This window comes from Sus scrofa, chromosome 12 (assembly GCF_000003025.6).
Source record: "Sus scrofa isolate TJ Tabasco breed Duroc chromosome 12, Sscrofa11.1, whole genome shotgun sequence".
Taxonomy (NCBI): Eukaryota; Metazoa; Chordata; class Mammalia; order Artiodactyla; family Suidae; genus Sus; species Sus scrofa.
The window spans coordinates 11,404,794-11,431,404 of record NC_010454.4 but is presented as its reverse complement, the minus strand read 5'-3'; the positions used below and the strand labels follow the sequence as shown (position 1 = coordinate 11,431,404).

At 39.1% G+C, this 26,611-nt stretch overlaps 1 protein-coding gene across 14 annotated transcripts in view; it reads right to left on the bottom strand.

Annotated features, from left to right (window-relative positions):
* The window catches only part of LOC100520512 (ATP-binding cassette sub-family A member 8), an 80,564-nt gene that overhangs the window by 15,893 nt on the left and 38,060 nt on the right, over window positions 1–26,611 (bottom strand). For all 14 annotated transcript variants that reach the window (XR_002337431.1, XM_021068090.1, XM_021068089.1 and 11 more), the window contains 11 exons: window positions 26,146–26,265; window positions 25,768–25,906; window positions 24,824–24,914; window positions 20,931–21,070; window positions 16,905–17,024; window positions 14,717–14,915; window positions 13,228–13,394; window positions 9,179–9,312; window positions 8,497–8,634; window positions 5,541–5,648; window positions 168–356 (listed from right to left, as the gene is read on the bottom strand). Coding sequence is in view for 13 of the 14 variants with exons in the window: in XM_021068090.1 (XP_020923749.1) it covers window positions 168–356; window positions 5,541–5,648; window positions 8,497–8,634; window positions 9,179–9,312; window positions 13,228–13,394; window positions 14,717–14,915; window positions 16,905–17,024; window positions 20,931–21,070; window positions 24,824–24,914; window positions 25,768–25,906; window positions 26,146–26,265 (1,545 nt within the window). In the remaining variant the exon portion in view is untranslated. The remainder of the gene's footprint in view (window positions 1–167; window positions 357–5,540; window positions 5,649–8,496; window positions 8,635–9,178; window positions 9,313–13,227; window positions 13,395–14,716; window positions 14,916–16,904; window positions 17,025–20,930; window positions 21,071–24,823; window positions 24,915–25,767; window positions 25,907–26,145; window positions 26,266–26,611) is intronic.

Genomic DNA, 26,611 nt, shown 5'->3' with positions numbered 1-26,611 from the left:
AAAAGCAAGCTGGAAAAACCTTCAGTCCAAAACATTGTCAGAGCACAGAGTTTTACATCATTTAATTTATGACAATAAATAAACTACATCGAGGAAAACAATTCGCATCTTCAAAATTTTTAATTAAATCATACAATGATATTTGTTCTACGAATATCATCACTTACTTGTATAATCCAAATTATAACTCCGAATAAATTATAGATGTTTAAACCGTCTTGGAGGCTTAAACTGTAGCTCATTAAATACATAAAAACGAAGATCAGGCAGTACATCGGGACATCGACGAGTGCCTGCCCAAACCAGTAAGCAGAAGGCGAGAGTCCAGAAATCCGGAGCTGAGACCGAGCTTTGTTCTGAGTAAGAGAGAGCAAAGAGCCAAAGGGATATTTCAATGTGAGGTTTAAGGATGTGCGTGGATCGGGTAAGAAACCCTTCCAACGAAGTTCTTTATTTGTAATAACAAATGCTATCCGGACCAAGGAGGACGGATACTTCCAAACACAAACAATCAATTTGCTGCCTTAATGGGCAACACGACCTTCATCACACACCTGGCAGAAAGGAAGATAAAATAATCAAGGTAGTCATCCTGCAGTAAACAAAAGGGGGATTCATGACTTTTGGGGGGGCGGGGGGAGTAGGGTGTGATGCAAAGTACCTACGCAACTGCTTTCCCATCAGAATGATTCTGCTTTGACTCAATATGGAGCTCAGTCCCACTTTTCCAGGTTACATATATTACAGATTTTTATATATACACACTTGTATAATGCATATGTAATTTACTAATTGCTCTTTAATTTATATGTCAGAATATATCTATATCTTAAAATACAGACTCTATGCATAAAATTACTTTATCCTTTCCCTCCAAGTACATGATGGATTAGAGGAGTTTTACAGTGGCACACATTCAAATACCTATTACCCACCCAAATATTTATGTACATGCACCTAGGTATAAATACATTTCAAAATATAGATGTGTTTTGTATTTCTTGTCATTTTCTAAATAAAAGTACTAAATTACTTTTGGAGGGGGGGGTGCCTGTGCCCACGGTACACGGAAGTTCCCAGGTCAGGGACTGAACTCACGCCACAGTAGCAACCAGAACCATAGCAGTGTCAACGCTGGATCCTTAACCCACTGAGCCACTAGAGAATGCCCCATTTTACATAGTTAAAACTCCTTATCAAGTGATGTGGTTTTGGCACAAGCTATACATTAAACCATTCTGATAATTTCGAATATATGTATATTTTAAAATAAATTTAAATTCATTCGTTAAGAGTCTGTCTCTGTTCAACTAAATGATGCTCCTGCCTGAGATGTAATCTGACCTAAGGACTCATATTAAAAAATCTCCCAACACAGGTCCATTCAGGTAGTAGACTGATGACGATTTGCTTATCGACTAGATTGTAGGTGAAGCCATGAGAGGAAAGAAGGATGGTTTTAGGTTCCTGACGGGATAACCAAGTGCCTCGCGCTGTCGCTGGTGCAGTTGGAAAGTATGAAAGGAGGAACGTATTTAAGAAAACCCTAGGTTCAATCTTGGAGGCACGGCGTTTGAGAGCCTGTGATGTCTACAGTAGAAATGCTGAGGAAGGAATCTGGATCAGCCTTGGAGATGAAAGCAGAAATTAGACATCTGAGCTAGAGTCAGATCTGTGGGCGACCAGTAGGGAGAGCGGCGCTAGAGCCCTAAGGCTAGGAACGTCTGCCTGGGAGAGAATGACATCTAATACACAAAAAAGAAGTGGAGGGTTGAGATCCAGGATTTCTGAAATTCAGAGACTGCCTAGAGGAATAAGGAACTCCAAAGGAGACAGAGAGACCCTGGCCAAAGTGCTGGGAGAAAGGTGGTGCCATGGGAGCATCACACAGGCGAAGAAAGAAAGAAAGAAACTATTTGTGTTTCTCATGGGAGACGTTTTAAGCTCAGGGCTATGCTAGCCAGAATGACTGGTGGTTACATCAGGCCCGTCAAGGCATTTCCCAAGATTCCTGGAGAGTCCACCCTCGAAAAGGAACATTCCATGGATAGTCCTCTCTGCGCCAGGGCAACAGAGTTATTTTTGGAGAGAGAGGAAGGAAAACGAATGAAGATGGTACTGAGTAATGCTGAGAGATGCTTTTGTAGGGTTTCATAGATTTTGTGTGATAAAGCTACAAGCATGGAGCCAGGAAAGGGTGTTCTATTGCAATTTGCAAGTAAAACTAATGCAGGTTGGCTTGGGTTGATTAGTCGTCTAACTTCACCACCCTGTGGTTGCCACTGTCACCACTCCAGATTCACTGAATCAGAATCTTCACTTTAACAAGATGCTCTGATAATCTGTAGACACATTACAGATTCATTTGGATTAATGGAAGAGTGTCTGTGAATGAAAATTTGTAGTCAGTTAAACGTTGGAATTTTTTTCTTTCTCCACATTCTCACATGCTAAAAATATCACTTCCCCTTATTTCAACAATCTTTTTAATTAACTTTTTTTAAAACTGTAATTTTTAAACAATAAAAAGTACCCATATTAAATGCACAGTTGTATAAGAATCGATGAATGTATATATTTCTTACCACGATCATGATCAAATCACCCCCCAAAATTCCCGTGCTCCTTTGCAGTCAACAGCCTTTACCGTTGGTTCCATGAAACCACAGGTAGGTGTGCCTTCTGTCTCTATAGATTAGTTTTACCTTTCTGAGAATTTCATACAAATGAATTCATTCAGCATTTACTCCGTTGTGTCTGTTTTCAGCCTCTCAGTGTAATGGTTGTGAGTCTTATCCATGCTGATGCATTTATTGGTTATTCCCTCTTTTGTATTGCAGAGTAATATTCCATCTGCGGCTATTCCAGAATTTTTCCATTCACAGCTTGACGGATGCTTGGGGTAGTTTCAAGGTGTTGGCTATTAGGCCAAAGCTGCTTAAGCATAGGAATGTACAGTTCTGTATGTGGAGAGATGTTTTCTTTTCTCCTGGGTTAATACTTAAGAGGAATTTCTAGTTCACACAATAAATGTATTTTTAACTTTATAAGAAAGAGCCAAGTAGTTTTGCAAAGTGATTGTGAAATTTATATTCCCACTAACGATGTATGAATGTTTAAGTTTTTCCACATCTTCATAAACTCTTGATATGGTCCATCATTTTAACATTATTAATTTTAATTGCTATCTAGAGATATCTCACTGAGATTATTTTCCTGATTACTCATGACATTAACCATCTTTTCATAAGAGTATTTTCCTCCTACACAAAAATAAACTCCAAATGGATTAAAGACCTAGATATAAGACCAGACACTATCAAACTCCTAGAGGAAAACATAGGCCAAACACTCTCTGACATAAATGATAGCAACATCTTCTCAGATCCACCTATCAGAGTATTGACAACAAAAACAAAAATAAACAAATGGGACCTAATCAAACTTCAAAGTTTCTGCACAGCAAAGGAAACCCTAAACAACACAAAAAGACAACCCACAGAATGGGAGGAAATCTTTGCAAGTGACTCAACTGACAAGGGATTCATCTCCAAAATTTATAAACACCTTCTGCAGCTCCATACCAAAAAAACAAACAACCCCATCAAAAAATGGGCAGAAGATCTAAACAGACAGTTCTTCAAAAAAGACATACAGATGGCCGAGAAACACATGAAAAGATGTTCAACATCACTCATTCTTAGAGAGATGCAAATCAAAACCACTCTGAGGTACCACCTTACACCAGCCAGAGTGGCCATCATCCGAAAGTCTACAAACAATAAGTGCTGGAGGGGGTGTGGAGAAAAAGGAACACTAGTACACTGTTGATGGGAATGTAAATTGGTGCAACCACTGTGGAAAGCAGTATGGAGAGTCCTCAGAAAACTAAACATAGAACTACCATTTGATCCAGCAAGCCCACTCCTGGGCATCTACCCAGAGAAAACCACGACTCGCAAAGACACATGTACTCTGATGTTCACTGCAGCACTATTTACAATAGCCAAGACATGGAAACAACCTAAATGTCCATCGACAGAGGAGTGGCTCAAGAAGATGTGGTACATACACACAATGGAATATTACTCAGCCATTAAAAGGAATGAAATACCAGCATTTTTTGCAACATGGATGGACCTAGGAACTATCATGCTAAGTGAAGTCAGCCGTACAATGAGACACCAACATCCAGTGCTTTCACTGACATGTGGAATCTGAAAAAAGGACAGACTGAACTTCTTTGCAGAATAGATGCTGACTCACAGACATTGAAAAACTTACGGTCTCCGGAGGAGACAGTTTGGGGGGTGGGGGGATGTGCTTGGGCCGTGGGATGGAAATCCTGTGAAATCGGATTGTTATGATCATTATACAACTACAGATGTGATAAATTCATTTGAGTAATAAAAATAAATAAATAAATAAATAAATAAAGAGTATTTTCCTCCTGTACTTCTTCTCTGGGGAAGTATCTGTGCTTCTCTCTGGGGAAGTATTTCTTGTCCACCTTTAAAACTGGGCTCTTCTATTACTGAGGTATAAGCGTTTTTTTATACTCTTGAAACAAATCTTCTGTTAGATACATGTGTGTTGTGAATATTTTTCTCCCTGCCCATGGCTCTTTATTTTCTTATAGGTGTTTTACAAAGAGCAACAGGTATTAACTTTGGTGAAGTTCAAGTTAGCACTTTATTTTATGGTATACGCTTCTTCTGTTCCACCTAAGAAATGTTTGCTTATCATAAGATCTATGATTCCTTGAAGAATGACTTTGTGTATGGAGTGAGGTGAGTCTTAAAAACATTTTTCCCCCCATACCACTATCATATTGTTCCAGGAAAATCTGCTAAAAAGGTTCTTCTTACACTATTTGAACTCCCTGGCAGTTTTATTAAAAATCAACTGATGATATGCGTGTGTATTTATATCTCAGTGTCTATGCCATTTCCTATATCCATATGATCATCCCTAATTAATACAACACATTTTTTTAAATTTTATGGCCTAACCTGTGGCATATGGAATATGGAAATTCCCGGGCTAGGGATTAAATCTGAGCAACATCTACAACCTCTACTGCAGCCACGGCAATGCTGGATTCTTTAACCCACTCTGCAGGGCCAGGGATCAAACCTGCACCTCTGCAGCAGACCAAGCTGCTACAGTCAGATTCTTAACCCACTGTGCCATGGAGGGAATTGCAACACATTCTTAGTTGCTATAACTTTGTAGTAAGCCTTGAAATCAGAAGCATACATCTTCCAGCTTTTTCTTTTTCAAAGTGGCTTCATCTATTTTAGGTTCTTTGCATATCCACATACATTTGAGAATCATTCTCTACCCATATCCTATTTACTTATTTCTATATTTATATTTCCATTTATAAAACTCCCCTTTATTTGTATAACTTAGGATTCATGGCTGAGTGGGTTACAAGATTAAGCATGTGCACAAAGCCTCATGAAAAATCTTGTAATTACATTCCCTTCAACCTCTAATCATACAAAGTAATGGAAGTTTCAGTTACTCACTCTTACCTTATAATCATCAATGCTGCTCATGGCAATATAAGGGGCACAACAGGATGACAAAGTCAACCAGAACATGGTATATCCCAGGGATTCAAATGAATTATCCTGATCCTTCTGAAAATGCAAAGAATGCAATGAGCCGAATGAACAAATTCGAAATACCTTTTCAAAAATATTAAACAGATTATATATAACTTGCCTTTTGAGGTCCCCAAATATATCCATCCTGTTTGTTTGTTTATTTGTTTTAGGGCTGCACCTGCAACATTTGGAAGTTCCCAGGCTAGGGGTTGAATTGGAATTGCAGCTGCTGGCCTATGCCATGGCCAAAAGCAACACCAAATCCGAGCTGCATCTACAACCTACACCGCAGCTTGCAGCAATTCCAGTTCCTTAACTCATTGAGTGAGGTCAAGGATCGAACCCACATCCTCCTGGATCCCAGTTGGGTTCTTATTCCACTGAGCCACAACGGGAACTCCCTATTCATCCAATTTTGAAGCTTGGAAAGTGATTCTAAGAAAGTGAATGAATTGCTAATATCACACAGCTGAAAAGACATAAACCAACCTTTTTCATTTCCTTACTTGATGACTCTAAAATTTATTGATGCTAAATCATAAATAATGACAATTCACAGTTGAAACATGCCATTTCCGAACTGGTCTTTAATTCTCTCAAATACGATAGCTTGACTCAAAGATCATATTAGATGTAACAGGCACAGTGACGTTATCTTTTTAGATACACCAGGAGACTAGGTAAATATTGGCTGAGAATTCAAAGGTAGGATGAAATCCTAGGAGGGGAAATGAAGTCTCCAAGGCAAACCTCTGTCTTTACTTACACAAAATTTGTAACAATTTTTAAGGACAGAAGATTCACAAACTGTCTTGAAAGCAGTTCTTGTGTTACTCTGATGATTTGCATTGTTGTTTGATGAAGCACTTTACTGAAAAAAGTCATAAGCCAAGCCTGTTTTTTTCCCAGCCTGCCTATCAGAGACACACTTCTTTCTTTCTTTTTCTTTTTTTTTTTTTTTAATATGAACACTATATTTGGATGTATTTGGGTTTTTTTTGTTGTTGTTCTTTGTCTTTTTTTGTCATTTCTAGGGCTGCTCCCGTGGCATATGGAGGTTCCCAGGCTAGGGGTCTAATCAGAGCTGTAGCTGCCAGCCTACGCCAGAGCCACAGCAATGCGGGATCCGAGCCGCGTCTGCAACCTACACCACAGCTCACGGCAACGCCAGATCGTCAACCCACTGAGCAAGGGCAGGGATCGAACCCGCAACCTCATGGTTCCTAGTCGGATTCGTTAACCACTGTGCCACGATGGGAACTCCAGAGACACACTTTCTACCACAGAAGCTTAGTGTTAGAATCTTTCCAGAACACCTGTATGCTGGGTGGATTATTCAGGGCAAATACATTGACTTTGGGCAAGATGGAAGTGAGGTCTGAAATTACAGAAACTCTTCTTTGAGCAATGAGTATATAAATTTAAATAGAATACAAAATGGGAATTCCTGCTGTGGCTCAGTGGTAATGAAACTGACTAGTATCCATGAGGATGTGGGTTTGATCCTGGCCTCACTGAGGGGGTTTGGGATCCAGTGTTGCTGCGAGCTGTGGTGTAGGATCTGGTGTTGCTGTGGCTGTGGCGTAGGCTGGGTATAAGATAAGCTCAAGGATGTGTGGTACAAACAAGGAATATATCCAATATTTTATAATAACTGTAAATGGAAAGCAGCCTTTTTAAATTGCATTAAAAATTAAAAAAAAATACATGGTCCCTGTGCTCAAGGAATTCTCTATGAGGGAGCAATATACTTAGCACATAATCAAAAAGGAATAATTGCAAACTCTGATAGGCATTCTGGTTTCCAAGCTTAAAGGGCTGTATACATTCCAATCACCTAGAACTTTTTGTTTGTTTGTTTGTCCTTTTAGGGCTGCACCCACAGCATAGGGAGGTTCCCAGGCTAGGGGTCTAATAGAAGCTGTTGCTGCCGGCCTACACCAGAACCACAGCAGCACAGAATCCAAGCCGCGTCTGTGACCTACACTACAGCTCACAGCAATGCCGGATCCTTAACCTGCTGAGTGAGGCCAGGGATCGAACCCAAAATCTCATGGTTCCTAGTTGGATTTGTTTCCACTGTGCCACGCTGGTAACTCCTAGCACTTTTTTTGAGAGGATGGGGTTTTTTTTTGTTTGTTTATTTGTTTTGCTGCACATATGAAAAAGTTGGTTTGGTAGCTGTATGGCAGGCCCAAGGAATTAATTTTTTTGACAAGGAGCTGGAGCTGGAGTAATTCTAATATAACTAGTCTGCAGGTCTAGCCTGAACTTTGTGCCCAATTTTTTTCTTTAGTAGCATTTCTACAAGTCACAATAAAGGTTTCTATTTCTTTCTTTCCCCCTTCCATCCTTCCTCCCTTCCTTCCTCTCTTTCTTTCATTCTTTCCTTCCTGCTTTCATTATTTTTGTTCTGGTCACAGTCCTGCATGATTTCACTTTCACTGCCTCATCTTCTCTTTGGAAAAAATTTTGTGAATTATATTTTGCATTTAAAAAATTGAAGCTCTGGGAGTTCCCATTGTGGTTAAGAACCCGACCGGTATTCATGAGGATATAGGTTCAATCCCTGGCCCCACTCAGTGGATTAAGGATCCAGCATTGCTGCAAGCTGCGACACAGGTCACAGGTGCGGCTTGGACCTGACATCGATGTGGCTGTGGCATAGGTGGGTGGCTGCAGCTCCGATTTGACCCCTTCCATCTGCCACAGGTGCCGCCCTACAAAATTGAAGCTCTGAAAAGTGTATTGATTTCTCAAAGCTAGCATGAATCAAAATGTTAATTTATTATGCAGAGGTTTACTCAATAAGACTTCAGCACTCAAGAGAGTAACCTGGAAGATTCTTGATGGAGGAGAGTCCGTAAGATTTTATACTTACCTCCAAAAAAGTACTTCTCTCAGTCTGGATGTGTGCTGATGGCTCAGCCAATCCAAGTAGCCCATTACTCACAATATCCATAAGAACTGGGAAACAAGTCAGTCTTTTGGTATTGCATGCTAATGAAAAGCTGTAATTCTAAAACATAGAAAGCAAGATCAGAAATTCTCAAAGATCGTAGCTTTTCTTGTAAAGAGGCCCAAAGTCAATATTTTCATGAAAAAAAAATCACATATTTAAAATGATGTCAACTAATTAAAACAAAAACAAAAACACAAATACGGTGTAAATACGCCAAAACATGCATAGAGGCTCTATCTGAGTCTCAAGATACCAGCTGTCTGGCTTAAGGCTAGAATCAACTATTATTATTGTTTAAGAAGAAATCAAAGTTTCAGAATATACGTAGTATAAAATCCTTGAGAGCAAATATAAATTATTGGACTTAACTATGTACTTGACAGCTGAGTATTGTAGAGTATTATTTTGCTAAGGTACCCAGTGCGTGTTGGTAGGCAATGATTTTAAGGATTGCATCATATTCGTGACTATAGTTGACTGAGCAATAAATGAAAGCAGTATTTGTTTTTCATTTTGCCTCCTAAATTGGAGACCTGAGCATATTGATACTGTATTAGCTTTCACACCTCTGGGAAACATTACTAAGTAGAGACCAGCATACCTTTTCACTACCAGACACTATAATGGCTCCATTATAAGATGGGTCGTCCAGGCCATTTCTAGTTCCAAGTACATCCACTTCCAAAGCTATGTTCTGATTCTCCACAGCATGTATAAAGTCATCAATGCTTGCCCCTAAGATGCAGTGAAATATATTAGTTATCACAAAACTAAGAAAAGCAAAGGCAAGCTGTGCATGGAAATTATAATTAATGCCATTGTGTGATATTTACTGTAATATGATAATATACTTGCTATTGTGAATTTAAAACCTATTTACTTCTCCTGGTATTTACATGTTTATTTGCTTTTGATGTCTGTTTATGTGAAAAACATTTTGGCACCATATGGCATCTGGAATAGACTTTTGCCCCTCTAGAACTTTGCAATGAGTGACCATAACCAATAAGGTTTTAATGACATAGGTAATCCCTACTAATTAACCAGCAAACATGCTAAATCTCTCTTTACTTGCTAGATTCTTGATTTTCAAAATGTTTCTTGATACAGGAAGACAACCTCGAGAATGGCAATGCAATGAGCTCCAAGGACATTCTCCCCAGAAAACCAACCCACAACTTGAGAAAATTACCAAAAGAAGCAGTGAGTTAAAAATCTCTTGACTGTCTTAAGATTATAGAGAAAAGGAAAATAATTTTATTTAAGAAAATCTACTCAATCTGGACAAGAGAAACTGTGGCTTTTGAGATGGTTGGCCGTCTCCGAAAGATTACTGGATATCCGTTGAAGCTGCCTCCCTTCCTCAGGCCATTACACAAAACTTAACTCAAAAACTGGATCAGAGTTCCCATTGTCGCTCAGAGTGTTAAAAACCCAGCATAGTCTCTGTGAGGATTCAGTTTTGATCCCTGGCCTCGCTCAGTGGGTTAAGGATCCAGTGTTGCAGTGAGCTGCAGTGGATCTGTGGTGTTGGCTGGTGGCTTTGGCTCCCAGATTAGACCCCTAGCCTGGGAACCTTTTTTTTTTTTTTTTTTGTCTTTTCTAGGGCCACACCTGCGGTATATGGAGGTTTCCAGGTTAGGGGTCGAATCAGAGCTGTAGCCACCAGCCTACGCCAGAGTCACGGCAACATGGGATCTGAGCCTCGTCTTCAACCTGCACCACAGCTCACGGCAGCGCCGGATCCTTAACCCACTGATAGAGGCCAGGGATCGAACCTGCAACCTCATGGTTCCTAGTCGGATTTGTTAACCACTGCGTCATTACGGGAACTCCTGGGAACTTCTATATATAGCAGGTGCGGCCCTAAAAAGACCAAAAAAAAAAAAAAAAAGAAGTCCCTGTCATGGCTCAGCAGGTCAAAATCCAACTAGTGGAGTTTCCGCTGTGGCTCAGTGATAATGAACATGACTAAGATCCATGAGGACAAGGGCAGCTCCAATTCCACCCCTAGGCTGGCAACTTCCGTGTGCTGCTAGTGCAGCCCTAAAAAACAATAAACAAACAAACAAACAAATAAAAGAATCCAACTAGTATCCATGAGGATTCAGGTTTGATCCTGGTCTCGTGCAGTGGGTTAAAGGATCTGGAGTTGCCGTGAGCTGTGATGTGATGTAGGTCGCAGACACGGCTGGGATCTGGTGTGGCTGTGGCTGTGGCTGTGGCCTGCAGCTGTAGCTATGATTCGACCCCTGGCTTGGGAACTTCCACATGCCACGGGTGCAGCCCTTAAAAAAAAAAAAAATGCATTAGAAGGAAGTCGAGCAGTAAAACTTTGTGATTGGGACTAGTCAGTAGCTCCTGAAACATGACCCCGAAGCACAAACAAGGAAAAAAAAATTAGTTGGACTTGCTAAAAATGAAAACACTATGGCTTCGAAGGATACCAATGAGAAAGTGAAAAGACAATCTGTAGGATGAGATAAAATGTCTGTAGAACATTTACAGGGGATTCTTATTATGCAAGGTGGTGGGTTCTACAAATCACCACAAACACAGAACGAGTGAGCACTGACCCCCAGATCCGAAACGAAACACAGGGTTAGGTTTCTGTGAGCCGCTGGCCGCAGCATTTTCTTTGGCCATTCAATACTCACCTTGTTTTAGACATATTTTTGAATATATGTTTTAATAAATATTTGATCTCACAGTCAACAGCACTATAACTCATTCCTGAACAAAGCTTATCTTAATACATATATTTTCTCTTCTAAACCTTCTTGACATAGAAACACTGGGTAGTACTTCAGCTCTACCCTTGGGGGCCATTTTAAACAGCAAAATTACCAACAAAAAGCACGGAAATGTGAAAAATGTGGCACTCAGTACTAGTTTAGGAGTTCCCATTTTGTGGCTCTGTGGGTTAAGACTCCAACTAGTATCCATGAGGATACAGGTTTGATCCCTGGCCTCGCTCGGTGGGTTGAAGGATCTGGCGTTGCCAAGAGCTGAGGTGTAGGTTGCAGTCATGGCTCAGATCTGGTATTGCTGTGGCTGTGGTGTAGGCAGGCAGCTGCAGCTCCAATTTGACTCCTAGCCTGTGAACTTTCATATGCCGCAGGTGCGGCAGTAAAAATACAAAAAAAGAAAAAAAAAATTAGTATACAGTATAAGAGCTGAAACAAGAAGCCAGAGTATTACCTTGTTCTACCCCATCTGAAAATGTGTGCATCAGATGACTCAAAATTTTCACTTCTCTAGGCATGTCTGTGAGTAACCACAAAAGTGCCCTGAGTATTGGTTTTGGGGTTATAAATAAATTTTAGTGAGTAGACAAGTTTGCAAATACAGTGATGTGTGAATTATGATATTATACTAGATATTATATCTAGACTATGTAAAGAACTCTTAGAATGCAATTTTTAAAAGACATAGGATCCATTTTTTAAATGGATGAAAGAAAATGACATTCTCCGAAGTAGACAGATATACAAGGGGTTAGTAAGCACATAAAAAGACACTCTGCATCATTATTAGCCCTTAGCAAAATGCAACTCAAAGCACACAACCCTACTTGACACACACTAGAATGGGTATGATAAAAAGGACAGAAAATAATAAGTGTTGGCAAAGAGGTGTAGAAATTTGAACCTTCACAAGTTGCTAGCTTCTGTGTAAATTGGTGCAATCATTTTAAAAAACAGTTTTGGCTGTTCTTCAAAAGGTTAGTCACCATATGACCCAACAATTCTATTACTAGGCTTATACCCTCCAAAAAGAAAAACATTTACACAAAAACTTGTCCATGGACATTTATAGCATTATTTATAATAGCCATTGGAAGAAACCAAAATATCCACCCTTTCATGAATAATAAATAAAATGTGGTCTATCCATACAATAAATATTATTCAATAATTTTAAAAATGAAGTAGTGATACATACTACATACAGATGAAATGCGAAAGCATCATGCTAAGTGAAAGAAGCTAGTCATAAAAGATCATACACTGTGTAATCATATTTATATTAAATATCCAGAGTAGCAAATCTATAGAATATAAAACGAATTTGTGATTGCTCAAAACTGGGGGTAGTGTGAATGGGAGTGACTACAAGTGAGCATGGGATTTCTTTTTGAGATGAAAATATTTTAAAATGAACTGTAGTGAGAGTTACACAATTCTCTGCATACCCTGAAAAACCACTGAATTGTACACTTTAAAGGAATAAATTGTACGGCATGTGAATTACATCTCGAGCTCTTAAAAATGTTTTTTTTGGGGGGGGGGGTTGTTCCCGCCGTGGCACAGTAGGTTAAGGATCCAGCCTTGCCTCAACTGTGGCTCACATTTGATCCCTGGCCCGGGAACTTCCATATGCCGCAGCTGTGGCCAAAGAAACCCATGTCTTTTGGTACAAACTCATCTTGCAAACTGCCACCCGATAATTTACTTCTCCTTGACAAATACTTCCCCTAATTCCTGTTCTTTGGGGGGCTTGTATTCATCATCCCCAAGCTTCCTGAATTCTTTTTAACACAGGCTGAGAAAGTCAAAGGCTCATTTTCTCTCTGTCGTGTGGATGTTTTCTGAGCCACACCCTGAACAGCAAAGGCACCTGGAAACGACATATGCACCACATGGTTACCTGTTTTATTGATGATTAACAACTGAGTGAGAGGATCACGTGGTTGTTGTCCAGGAGCAAGGAAGTATAAATCAGGAGAAAGTTCCCAAGTGTAACTGTTTTGGTGTATTTTCATGATGATATACTCCAAAAGAAGAGGGCAAAATCCAACGACTAGAATCAACAGCCTGCGGGGAAGAAAACTGCTGTGGGGAATACAGTCATTTCCAAATCTTGTAGAACTGTCTGAGCCGCTCACAATGTAATGAGATCAAGGAATTAGGAAAGTTAAACAGATAGCTCTGTGACTCATTTCTTGACCCTTTTGTCCTTTTCCCACCTCTAAATTAGAGATGGTACGTGCAGATTTACCCATTGTTCATTTCTTTTGTTGCTCTCTGGCCATTGACTAGCCCACACAATTTCATGGGACATGGGTCCTTAAACGCTGTGTCCAGATTCTGTCTCCTGGAATGTCACTGTGATGCTCGTGTTTTCCTGCTGCTTAATTCACCAACACCTCACACTCAATTTTACGTCCACCCCTCTTCACGCAGTCCCGATTTCTGTTAGTGAGTGACTGCATGATTTCTTTAGTTCCCAGGCTCAAATTCTCAATGACGTTTTGTTCTTTATTCTTCTGTATTCCCCACTGCAGATAAGGTGACACTTTTAATATCTTCGGAAATTTTCTCCATTCTTAATTTCTAATTTTACAATATTACTTCCTCCTGGAATTCTTGTAAATATCTGGCATCTCTCCAACATATATAGACTCTACTCTATATGCTGTCAGATTACTATTAAAGGTGTTTTCTCAAATCATGCGGATCTTCTTGTCAAAGATTCTCAATGAACTCTCATTACTTATTTATTTAGCAAATATTTATTGCCATGCTATTATGTGCCAAGCTTCCTCTCTCTTAGATGTGTACTCAAAGTGTTCAGAGACAAGGCACTGATTGACGGCCAAAGTACTGTGGACACTAGGGTGCTAGTGAGAGGTGAGGCGTTTGAGATAATGCTCATTATGCACACAGTATGGATGGCGAGTGAGCTACCATCACTTAGGAGGGCTGGAGGGAAGCTATGACATCTGGGTCAGAGCAAAGAGGATATAATGGGAGAGTCAGAAAGGACTCCAGGGAAGAGTGAGTAGCATCGCTATACAGCATCTAAAATAGGGCACCGGTATGTGGATTCTGGAAAAAAAAGATCCAGATCCAATGTTTCTGTCACCTACCACACTGGAACCTTTGAAGGAGAGGGAGTATTACGGGAAAACTTATGTTGCTTTGACTTTTCCCATAAAATTGGCTTTGACACATTATAACTTCCACCTGCTAGCTGGCTAATAGATAACTACCAGGCCCACTGACTAGAATGGGTAGTCCACTCTGTCCAGTTCTGTACATGCAGACATTTATTTTTGTTTTCTCTTGTTTTTACATCTTAGCTTTTTTCTTAAAGCACCGACTGAAAAAAAAATCTATGGCGCTCTGATACTCACAGTGACAAAAGAGCTTTCCTTTCATGCTTTAACTTTAATAAGCGGACCCTTCCGATTGCACGGATTTGCTGTCCCCAGAGAGCCAGGCCACTGATTGTCTGTCTCGGCTCATTGAGTAAAGAGAGATATTGTTCCATCTCAACAAGCCTTTCTGTGTCTCCAGATCTTTCTGCTGGTACCTCTCCCAAATTGGCACTATCTGCAAAACACACAAAAGAAGAAATTCATAATATCCCACTTCAAATGTACTTTATGGAGCTGACTGTAGGCATTCGTTTTACCAAGAAGGTCAGTATCTTTTGCGTAACTGAAGGCTTTATGTGGTGTTATTGGCTACTGCCATGAACTAGAAAAACAGATGAAAGATTCATTTCTTGGACAGAAGGAGTAGAAAGGAGATCTTAGATAATTCAGATACAGACAATACATTCAATAGGTTAAGATAAATACGCAAGATCGTTATCGTACCTAGGTGTGTCTATGAAACTTGATAAAGGGAATAGTTATTTTAGGGGTTCACTTAGAGAAACAAGTTACAGATGGACATGCTACAAACTGGTGGCTAACTGTACATTTTTATATCCCTTTCTAGTAATTTATAGAAAATGTAGGGTAAAAAAAAGTCAATAGAGTATTTAAACAACACTCTCATCTTACTTCACCAAACTGACATCTATATAACTAGTCATACAACCAAAGTTCTATAAATATATACTCTGCATGTACATAATTCTGTAAGTACACACAGATATGCATTTATGTGTATGTATACATATACACTTTTTTAAAATGGAAAGGAAATATTCATCAAAATAGACCGAATGTTGATTCGACAAGTCTCAATAAATTTAAAAGAAATAAAATCATAGGTTATGTTTTATGGCACACTAAAAATGTTAATGTCAAGAATAATAATAATTTTATAAGAGTCTACAAATATTTGTACATTGAATAGCCAATGACAATGTCTCATCAAATTTGGCATATCATTAAAGATGCAAAAATTATTTAAAATAACCAAATAGAAATTTTGGAGTTGAGAAGTACAATAATTGAAAGAAAAAAAAAAAAAAGAGTCATTGGAGAACAAAACCTCAACAGATTTTCCCAGGTAGAAGAAAAAATAAGTGAACACGACAAAAAATAAATTGAGATCATTAAATCTAAGGAACAGAAAGAAGGAGTTCCCGTCGTGGCTCAGTGGAAACTAATCTGACTAGGATCCACGAGGACACAGGTTCGATCCCTGGCCTTGCTCAATGGGTTAAGGATCCGGCTTTTGCCATGAGCTGTGGTGTAGGTCGCAGACATGGCTCGGATCTGGCGTTGCTGTGGCTGTGGTGTAGGAAGGCAGCTATGGCTCCAACACAACCCCTGGGAATCCTCCAGACCCCACAGGTGCGGCCCTAAAAAGACAAAAGCAAAAGAAATAAATGGAGAGAAAAAAGAACAAAGAAAAAGGAAGCCTCAGAGAAATATGAAATACTACTCAGCATACTAACGTACGCTATCACACATAATAATGGGAATTCCAGGAGCATACAGAAAGAAAGGGTCAGACACTATAGCTGAAGAATTATGGCTAAAAACTTTCCCAAAGTGATGAAAAATACTCATCTACACACGTAAGCAGCTTAACAAACTCCAGCAGGAAAATTCAAAGAGATCAACATCTAAAGCCATCGCAGTCAAACTGTCAAAAGCCAAAGACAGAAAGAGAATCATGAAAAAAGCAGAAAGAGAAAAACAATTCATCACGCACAAGACAGCCTCAGTAAGATCTTGAGATGACTTCTCATCAGAAACCATGGAAGCCAGCAGGCAGCGAGGTGACATATTTGGAGGGGAGAGATTTAAAACAACGGTTTTGTCTGAAATTACTCTTAGAAAATTGGATGAGTGCAGCCAGCCTTGGATAAAAGAAAATGGGCCATATTTAATAATGAGGCAATACTGGCAGTAGAGGTAAGAAATGTGACAGAGCTACATTTCACACACACACACACACACACACATACACACACACACACACACACACACACACGTATATATGCTTAGCTAAGAATGGCCCTAATCATGGAACCCCACGTTTTGCAATCACATCTTTGGGACAGTGTCTTATTGAATTGCATATTCCATGAAGTACTGTGAATACATTTACATGGTAATTGACATGCATTTTACTTACCTGATTCATCAAGAGATGATTTTCCTTCTAGTTTCAGGAACACCTCATTCAAGGTTGTCATGGAAACACCATAATTCTCAATTCCCAGGCCAGGACATCTATCAAGATCCTCATAAAGTTCTAAAGAACACATACACAATAACAAATCAAAACAACAAAATCACGAGTGAATTTAAGACATCTTTTCAAGCTGAAAAATACAGATATCTGAAATTACACTTGCAGTATGTCAGACATTTTAAATATGAAATTACACTTGCAATATGTCAGACATTTTAAACATGAAAAACCAACATTTCATAATAAGTAGGCTTATTCTTCAAATTCTGTATATTATTTATTTAATTTTATACATTGTGTTACAGCCCCTGCATTTTGTTCAAATATTAGTATATATTCATTTATGTTTCTACTAAACTTCATTTTAGTTTTTTCTGACTTGCAGAAAAAGATACAAATGAGAGCCATTTGTACTTAACCAACAGAAGTGAAAGAACTAATTTTTTGAGACTCAAAAGTTGGATTGTGCAGAACTTTCTTCAGTTCAGAAAACATCTGTCAAGGGAAGTACATAGGACATAAAGAATTTTTAAAAAATTTCTGCTTTTGACTAAGGAAGAAAAAAAAATCACAAGACTTCATAGCGAATGAGGAGCTGACTCAGGGAATTTTCTTGGAATAATAGGAAACTGTGACCGTTAATACTTTCTCTAGCAATTCTGTATCCATTCATTCCTTAGTTCATTCATCAAAAATACATTTGTGTCAGACCTTGTTCTTGAAACAACAAATGATATCTTTGCTTGCTTGGATCTGAATTACAATGACTAATTAATTACACAAAACTTAAAAAACCTAATTTTAATTCCTAGTGTGATTATAAAAGTCCTGAGGCTACAACCTCTTTGGGCAAAAGGGTAAGTTGAAAGTTTTGTCTTGATTAGAGTACTATATCCAGAAAAGCAGAAAGAAAGTAACATTAACACTGCTAATAGGAGTTCCAGTCCTGGCTCAGTGGTAACGAACCCGACTAGTATCCATGAGGTTGCGAGTTTGATCCCTGGCCTTGCTCAGTGGATTAAAGGATCCGGCATTGCCATGAGCTGTGGTGTATGCTGAGGACCTGGCTCAGATCCCTCATTGCCGGGGCTGTGGTGTAGGCCAGCAGAGGCAGCTCTGATTCAACACCTAGCTTGGCAACTTCCATATGCCGTAAGTATGGCCCTAAAAAGAAAAAAAAAAAAAAAAAAGCTGCTAATAAGCATTATGTATTAGTCTTCATTTTACTGAAAATGTTACAAACCACCTCTAAATTATTACTATTAAAATACATTAATTCAGGTTCAGTTAACACTTTGCTGGATGATTCTAAAGAATCCCTGTCACCATAAAACGCATGTGTGAATGACTCTGGGGAGTAATCTATGTGCCTTTATTAACCACATATCTGGCAAGGTTTAACTGCCTTCAACGTCTACGCAGGCCCTCATCGTGCCCCATTACTAGAGGGCAAATTCTCTGAATGACAAACATCATTTGTAAGCTTATTTTTCTTTGTCGATTAAACTCTTCATTTTGAGATAATTTTAGATTCACATGCAGTTGTAAAAAATAATAATAATATAGAGAGATCTCTACACCTTACTCGGTTTTCCCCGATGGCAGCAGTATCTTCAAAAGCCGCAGTTTACGCCATCACAACCCCTGTATTGTCACTGATTCAGTCAGTATATAGAACATTTTCATCACCACAAAGATCAGGCTACCCGTGTACAGCCACACCCATACCTCTATGGATCTTGTCTTCTAACCCACGACAACTATTAATCTGCTCCCCACTCCTACAATTTTGTTGTTTCACGGATGTGATATGATATAAATTGCGTCATACAGTATGTAACCTGTGGGGACTGGCTTTTTCCGCCGAGCATAGCCCTCTGAATATTCACCCAGGTTGCTGTGTACACCAGTTGGTAGCTTGCTCCTTTTTATCGCTGGGTGGTACTGCATGTCTTAGGCGTGCCCCAGTTTATTTAAGCACTCGTTAGTTAAATGGAGTGCTTTCAGTTTTTGTCTATTCCAAATCAAGCTGAAATAAATACAGACAGGTTCTTGTATGACCGTGTTTTCATATCTCGAGGATAAATGCGGAGGCGTGTAATTACTTGGTGGCATGGTAGTGGCAAATTTAGTTTTAAAGAAACTGCAAACTCTTTCCCAGAGGAACCGTGTTACACTTGCACTAACAACGTGCAAGCGGTCCTTTCCTCCACATCCCATCCAGCCTTTAATGTTACCACTACTTAAGAAAAACCCCTTTTTTTCGTCATTTTGATAAGTACATAGTGACATCGCCTAGCGGTTTTAATTTGCATTTCCTTAACGGAAATTAAACACTGTTGAACATCTTTTCATATGCTGATTGGCCATCAGTCGATCTTCTTCAGGGAAAGGTCTCTCCCTATCTTTTGCCCATTTTCTGACTGGATTATTTGTTTTTCACAGTTGAGCTTTCAGCGTTTGCTATACTTCCTGAATACGAGTCCTTTGTGAGCCGATGTAGTTTGCAAATCCTTTCTGCCAACCTGCAGCTTTTTTTTTTTTTTTTAACTTCTTAACAGGATCTTTCACAAAGCGAAATTTTAAAATTTTAATAATGTACAATTTATAATTTTTTGTCTTTTAATGGATTGTGATTTTGGTGTCAGCTCTAAAAACTCTTTGCCTAGTCATAGATCCTGAAGATTTTCTTCTATTTATTTTCAAAATTTTTAACGGTTTTCCATTTTCTATGGAAGTCTCTGACTACACTGAGTTAGTTTCTGTACGTGACATAAGGCTTAGGCAAAGCTTCGTTTTTAGGCCTGGGGATCCACCTGCCCTAAGACCATCTGATGAAAAGACCAGCTTTCATCCACCGAATTGCCTTTCCACCTTTGTCACAGATCCCTTAGGCATTTTGCACGGGTCTATTTCTAGATTCTTTATTTTGTATTATGTGTCTGTCACTCTGCCAATAGCACACAATCTTGACCATTACAGGTTACATAACCCCAGAGCTCAACTCCCTGGCTCACCGCAGAGTGACCTGACAAAACCCACAGCCTCCTGCTTCTCCCTGGGGAGCAAAAGAGTTGATAGAGGCGTCTAGAACTGCTGACCCACAGATTGGTGGGTCTCCTGAACAAACCCAGCCTGTGAAGAATGAGAGAGCTTTATCGAATGTGAAGACATCAATGCAGAGAGTCAAGAAAAGTGAAAAATCAGTTGAGATGCTCTAAAGAAGAAACACGCTAAATTCCTAGACACAAACCCTCACGAAATGGAGCTGTATATTTCACCTGATAGATAATTCAAAAGAGTTGTGACAGAGTACAATTTTACGTATTGGCCTAAAAAACCCACGGTGTTCACAGAAGTCTCGTCAAGAGAAGAAAGAGCCATGCTGTGGGGATGTTTAACATGATGGTTAGGCCAAAGGTTTTCAATAGTTTGCATAGCTACCCAGTTTTGAATACTAGAATTTCTGCTACACCCTACAAAGGGAATGCATGACTGAAAAAGCTCCCTAAAATCCCCAAACATTAAAATGCAACTACTAAACTATAACATTTCTCACTATAGATACAATAATGCAGTGATGGTACTATTCTTTGCATCATGTTTCAGATACCTGAACACATCGTAAGCTCTTGATAAACATCAATTATAATAAATATGATTTTTAAAAAAATCTTTTTAGGGCTGCACCCATGGCATATGGAAGTTTCCAGGCTAAGGTCGAATTGGAGCTGTAGCTGCCAGCCTACATCACAGCCACAGCAACATGGGATCCAAGTCACATCTGCAACCTACACCGCAGCTCATGACAACGCTGGATCCTTAACCTGCTGAGCGAGGCCAGGTTTGTTACTAGTCAGGTTTGTTAATGCTGAGCCATGATGGGAACTTCAATAGTTATCATTATTATTATTAATACTATTATTTGTGCATTTCATTTCATTTCACAGTGTTCATATACTTTACCTGGAAATTTGTGTGTTCTTTCTAAGGGCAACGTATAGACAAGTTTTCCTTCACTTTCTGCTGACAGTTTGGCGTCAGGGATGTGCTGTTTTACAAGGGATGTTATTTTCTCCTGGACACACATTTCATTCAACTGCAAACTGGTGTTCAAAAAAAAAAAAAAAAATACAGGTTATTTGCCGTTATATCTGATAGCATGAAAAAAACCTATTAGTCTCTATAGGACAATGAAAAAAATCCAATGCAAGAAACAGACCACCTAAAATGTGAAATAAGAGGACAAAAAAAAAATCAGATTGTATAAAAGTGATAGGAGAAAGCAAAGAATGATCTAGTAAGAACTGCTGGTCCGGTTCCTCAGGGAAATGCCTAGAGAAGATGGATGTTGACTCAGGTCCTTAAGGAGAGAACAGTTACAGAGTAGAAACACATAGGGACATAGCATAGCAAAGATTAGGATTATTTAAAATGGAAAATGCTGAAGATTTTGCAAAGGGAGCTGAAGTTGGCTAAATAGAATTGTTGCATTGGGCAAGAACAAGGCACTTTTTTTTTTTTTTTTTTTTTTTTTTTGTCTTTTTGCCATTTCTTGGGCTGCTCCCTCGGCACATGGAGGTTTCCAGGCTAGGGGCTGAATTGGAGCTGTAGCCACCGGCCTATGCCAGAGCCCCAGCAACACAGTATCCAAGCCGCATCTGCAACCTACACCACAGTTCATGGCAACCCCGGATCCGCAACCCACTGAGCAAGGTCAGTGATTGAACCTGCAACCTCATGGCTCCTAGCCGGATTCATTATCCACTGAGCCACGACTGGAACTCCAAGAACAAGGGACTTCTGATAGGCATAGGCAAAAGAAAGTTTCAGCTATTCAATTTAATCATCTAATGCAAACTTATTAAGTTCTTAATATATGACAAAAATTAAACTGAATGCACATTGTACAATGATGAATAAAACAGCGTAAGTCTGCTCTTATGGAGTTGACTGTCTAGTAGGAAAGGCATAAAACAAGTAAACAGATAAATAAAATAATTCCCAATAGTAGCAAATGCTATGAAGAAAACAGGGTAATGGGAGTTCCCGTTGTGGCTCGGTGGTAAGGAACTAGGATCCATGAGGATGTGGGTTCAATCCCTGGCCTTGATCAGTAGGTTAAGGATCTGGTCTTGGTGTGAGCTGTGGTGTAGGTCGCAGACACATCCGTCTCGGATCTGGCATCATTGTGGCTGTGGTGTAGGCCAACAACTACAGCTCTGATTCATCCTCTAGCCTGCGAACTCCCATATGCAGTGGGTGTGGCCATTAGAAAGAAAGAAAGAAAGAGAGAGAGAGAAAAGGAAAAAGAAAAGAATAAAAAAAGAAAGAAAATGGGTTATAGATAGAAATTAATTATGGATGAATGTGGGTTTGAATTTCTGGGATCGCTAGTTTTTGCTTTCTTTGTAGTATTAATCCTAGAACTTTGAGAACAAAGGATCATTGAGAAAATCAGTCTATCTATTTAAAAACGGATATTTTCCAAATGCAGAAAAAATAATTTATTAATCCAGGTTATAAAGTACACAGTAGATAAAATACCAATAGTGACTTACCTTTGAAACTTGGTCTTGCCATTTGAAATGTGTTATTTTACCTACATGAATGGTTTCTTCATTAAATACTGTAATGATTCCTAATACGTAGGGCTGTTCTCAGAACTAGATAATGGTGATGTCTGCACTTAGCTAGTCCTTAAGAAAAGGTAGATATTTTATCTAATCAAATGTTTATGTCATAACTATTCTATTTACATATAAGATTATGAACAAACAAGAAAGATGCCATTTTTAGAAGCAGGGAATGAAGCAAAAAATCATAATCGTTGTTCGTAATGTGGCTTTCCTGGAAATAAAAACAAGTCAGGGACTCTTTCTTGGCCACTTACAAGAACTTGTACTGGATGCTACAGAGGATTGTCTGGGCAGGACATATGTCACCCTTGAGTTTAGGGTTTGGAAGTGAAGGTCAGCAAACTTTCTCTGCAAATGGCTAGACATGGACTATTTTACGCTATTCAGTCCAGCAGTTCTCTGCTGCAACTACTCAACACTACTGTGACTTGGCAGCAGCCACAGCCAACACCTAAACGAATGGGAACAGCTGTGTTCCAATCAAACAATTTGCAAAAACAGGAAGTAGGTTGGGATTGGCTCAAGGGCCATAGTTTGGTGAGTCAGACTGAGAATAAGAAAGACAATTATACACAGTGCTGTCCAGGAGCCCATGAGGAGATTCATGAATGGGGCAGCAATCTTGACCAGCATTTTTTAATTGTAAGACTATGCTTTATGGTCATGCAGTGGGCTAAGTGCCATCTCATTTATTTTTCTATCCTCTTTCCTTGAGATTAGGCATTATTATTCCCACTTTCCAGGTGAGAAAACTGAGTTTCAGAAAGTTGAATTCATTTCCAAGAAGAGATTCAAAGTGCCTCGTGAAATAAAAATATTAGGACAATACACAGAGCTGGAGACTTAATAAAGGCCTCATAAGGTAGCATTCAAATAACTCTTCAGGACTCAAGCAGGTAGAAATGGGCTCAAGAAAACTGCCAGCCTGAGGAAATAATCTCCAAAATGGGAAATGTGATGATGGTTGTACAACTATAAATATAATAAAGTTCACTGAAATTTTTTTTAAAAAAATGGGAAATGGGAGTTCGCTTTGTGGCTCAGTCGTTAATGAAACCAATTAGGATCCATGAGGATGTGGGTTTGATCCCAGGCCTTGCTCAGTGGGTTGAGGATCTGGTGTTGCCATGAGCTGTGGTGTAGGTCGAGGATGCAGCTTGGATCTGGCATTGCTGTGGCTATGCTGTAGGCTGGCAGCTGTAGCTCCTATTCAACCCCTGGCCTGGGAACTTCCATATGCCATGGGTATGGCCCTGAAAAGCAAAAAAATAAAAAATAAAAAAGGGAAATGTAGGCCAAGATATGGTATGTGCAAGGAACAATGAATAATTCATTTTAACTAGAGGGTACTAAAGGCAGGTCATGTGGTATTCACGAGTGGATGGGCTATACCAGCCTTACCTGGCTATACCATTTGGACTCTTTTGGTAAAATGGAATTGAGTTTTTATTTGTTTGTTTGCTTGCTTGCTTGTTTTGTCTTGTTATTGTCACATTTTTTTTTCTTTTTAAAGTTAGTACAAATCAGAACTGCACCTTAGACAAAATGAGTGATTCATGCCTAAATTAAAAAGTAATTTAAAATATGGATTGGGATACTAGACTTTGAAGTTAAAAATATCCAGGTTCAATTTCTGGCTTTACTACTTATTAACCTAGAGAGCTTATAATTTCATTTTATGTAAAGTAAAAGTAACAACGGTTCCTACCAAAAAAAAAAAAAAGATTTAAATGAAATAATGCTAAATAGCCTATCTCTTAATCACTCAGGATATAACAGCTAGAAAAATAAAATGAAGAGGATGGAAAGGATAGGAAGACCAAGAAAGAAGAGGAGTAAGAGGTAGGCAAGGAGCCTACCTAAGACATTATGTTAACACCTGGGTGAGAGAGAGGAGGAGATGTGAAATATAACAGGTCAGTTGAGAAAGTTCCCTTAATACACCTTGTCCTTAACAAACAATATGTTGTGAGTTAGAGGCTCAATTGCTAAAATCTACCAAATCAATATCTCTTATAGATACATTTTCTTTCTCCATATAACATACATATATGGATATATACACACAAACATCTCAGTAAGAATATGTGTATGTGTATATACAAACATCTGTGTGCAATAGTAAAATATTTTCTCCCGTGTTGTAATGTTTTGCTGCAAGGATCATGCCTTACTGTAGCCAGTTTCTCCTTTCTCCCCAGCCTCCTCTGGTGTCTATACCTTAAGTGATATCCAATCCCCCATTTCTTCTTTAGAAACAGGGAAGAGCCTGCACACTTCAGCCTCCCTTTGGAGAGAAACACTTTCCTATCTGAAAAACAAGAAGCAAAGAAGAAGGTTACAATTTGCCCATTCTTTCCAGAGAAAATCATCTACATTATCCAACTCTTTTTTTTTTTTTTTGTCTTTTTAGGGCCGCACCTGTAGCATATGGAGGTTCCCAGGCTAGGGGTCTAATCAGAGCCACAGCTGCCGGCCACAGCCACAGCCATACCAGATCCGAGCCACAGCCATACCAGATCCGAGCCACAGCTCACGGCAACACCGGATCCTTAACCCACTGAGCGAGGACAGGCATTTAACCCGCAACCTCATGGTTCCTGGTTGGATTCCTTTCCGCTGCACCAGGACGGGAACTCCCCACTACCCAACTCTAATTCAGTGCTCCTACATTTTCATAGACAGGGCTTCCTTAAGACTCATTAGATCAGACACATTTTAATCTTATGTATATACTTTAGGTGACAGTGTTGCCATTCAACCAGGGCAGGAGGTTAAATTAAGTGGTGTGGATATATCTTCTAATATAGAGAATCATTACATTATAAATCGTAAGGGATCAAACATCGAAATTACACATCTACTTCAGATATACCTCAATTTTGAGTAGATTCATGTCTTAGAACACTGGCTCTCAATTTGCAATAACTGATTTTCACAGCAGATCATTGCTCCTGTGTAATTAAAGGATGCAAATTCTAGGCGATACATGGAAATGGTTGGGAGTAAGACTCTTTCAGCCCAGTTTTATCATGACCGGGGTTCAGATTACCAGATGCAGCTAGATGACCAGATTACAAAATACGGCTGTTCGCAATGCCAATCCATATGTCTCAAACCTCATACAGCCCTCATCATGGTACTTAAAAGAAGCCAGCAATTACCAGCCAGGATGTCAGCCTCATCCATGAACTGGGTACTGAAGAGGATCACGCGGTCTGTTTTCCGCTCTTTCAGGATGTTCCACACTTGGTGCCTTGAAAAGGGATCCAATCCAGCAGTTGGTTCATCCAATAGGAAAATCTACAGGGCAGGGATGTGTATAAAGGGGTTTTCCAGTAAGGGTCAGTTCTTCCAGAAAACATGTAGAAACTATTTATTTATACTTCAAAGGATATGGTGATTCTGGTTCTTCCTTTATATTTAATGCTCTATCATAAATATTTTATCACAGATGTCCTTTGTGAAGAAATGTTTTAAACTACCACCAAAAGTTTCATTTTTAAAATTTCGAATTCAACTCTAAATTTAGTCTGACTCACCTGAGGATCTCCTAAAATGGCAATCCCAAAGGTTAGTTTTCTCTTCTGTCCACCACTTAAGTTTTGAGCAAGGATGTCCTGAATATTTTTCATTTCCAATTCCAGCAAAACTCTCTGAACCTAGCCAAATGACAACATTTATGTCACAAACCAATATGTCTTTCTTTTTTATTTTTAAATGTATAAATATGAGGCTGAAAAATGTAATGATTCAAAGCATGGGTACTAAACCAGACTGCCTGGATTTGAATACCACTCCATATTAACTAGCTGCATAATCTTGATCAAGTTACTTGTTCTCTTGAACCTCAGTTTCCACATGTGTAAAATGGGTATAGTACCATCATCTTAGGGCTGTTTTGAGTAATAAATGAATTACTATATTTAGAGCTAAGAATGATGCTTCGCATGTTGTACATTACATATAAAGGTTAGATGTTATCTAAATTAGATTTTTTGGGTCCAA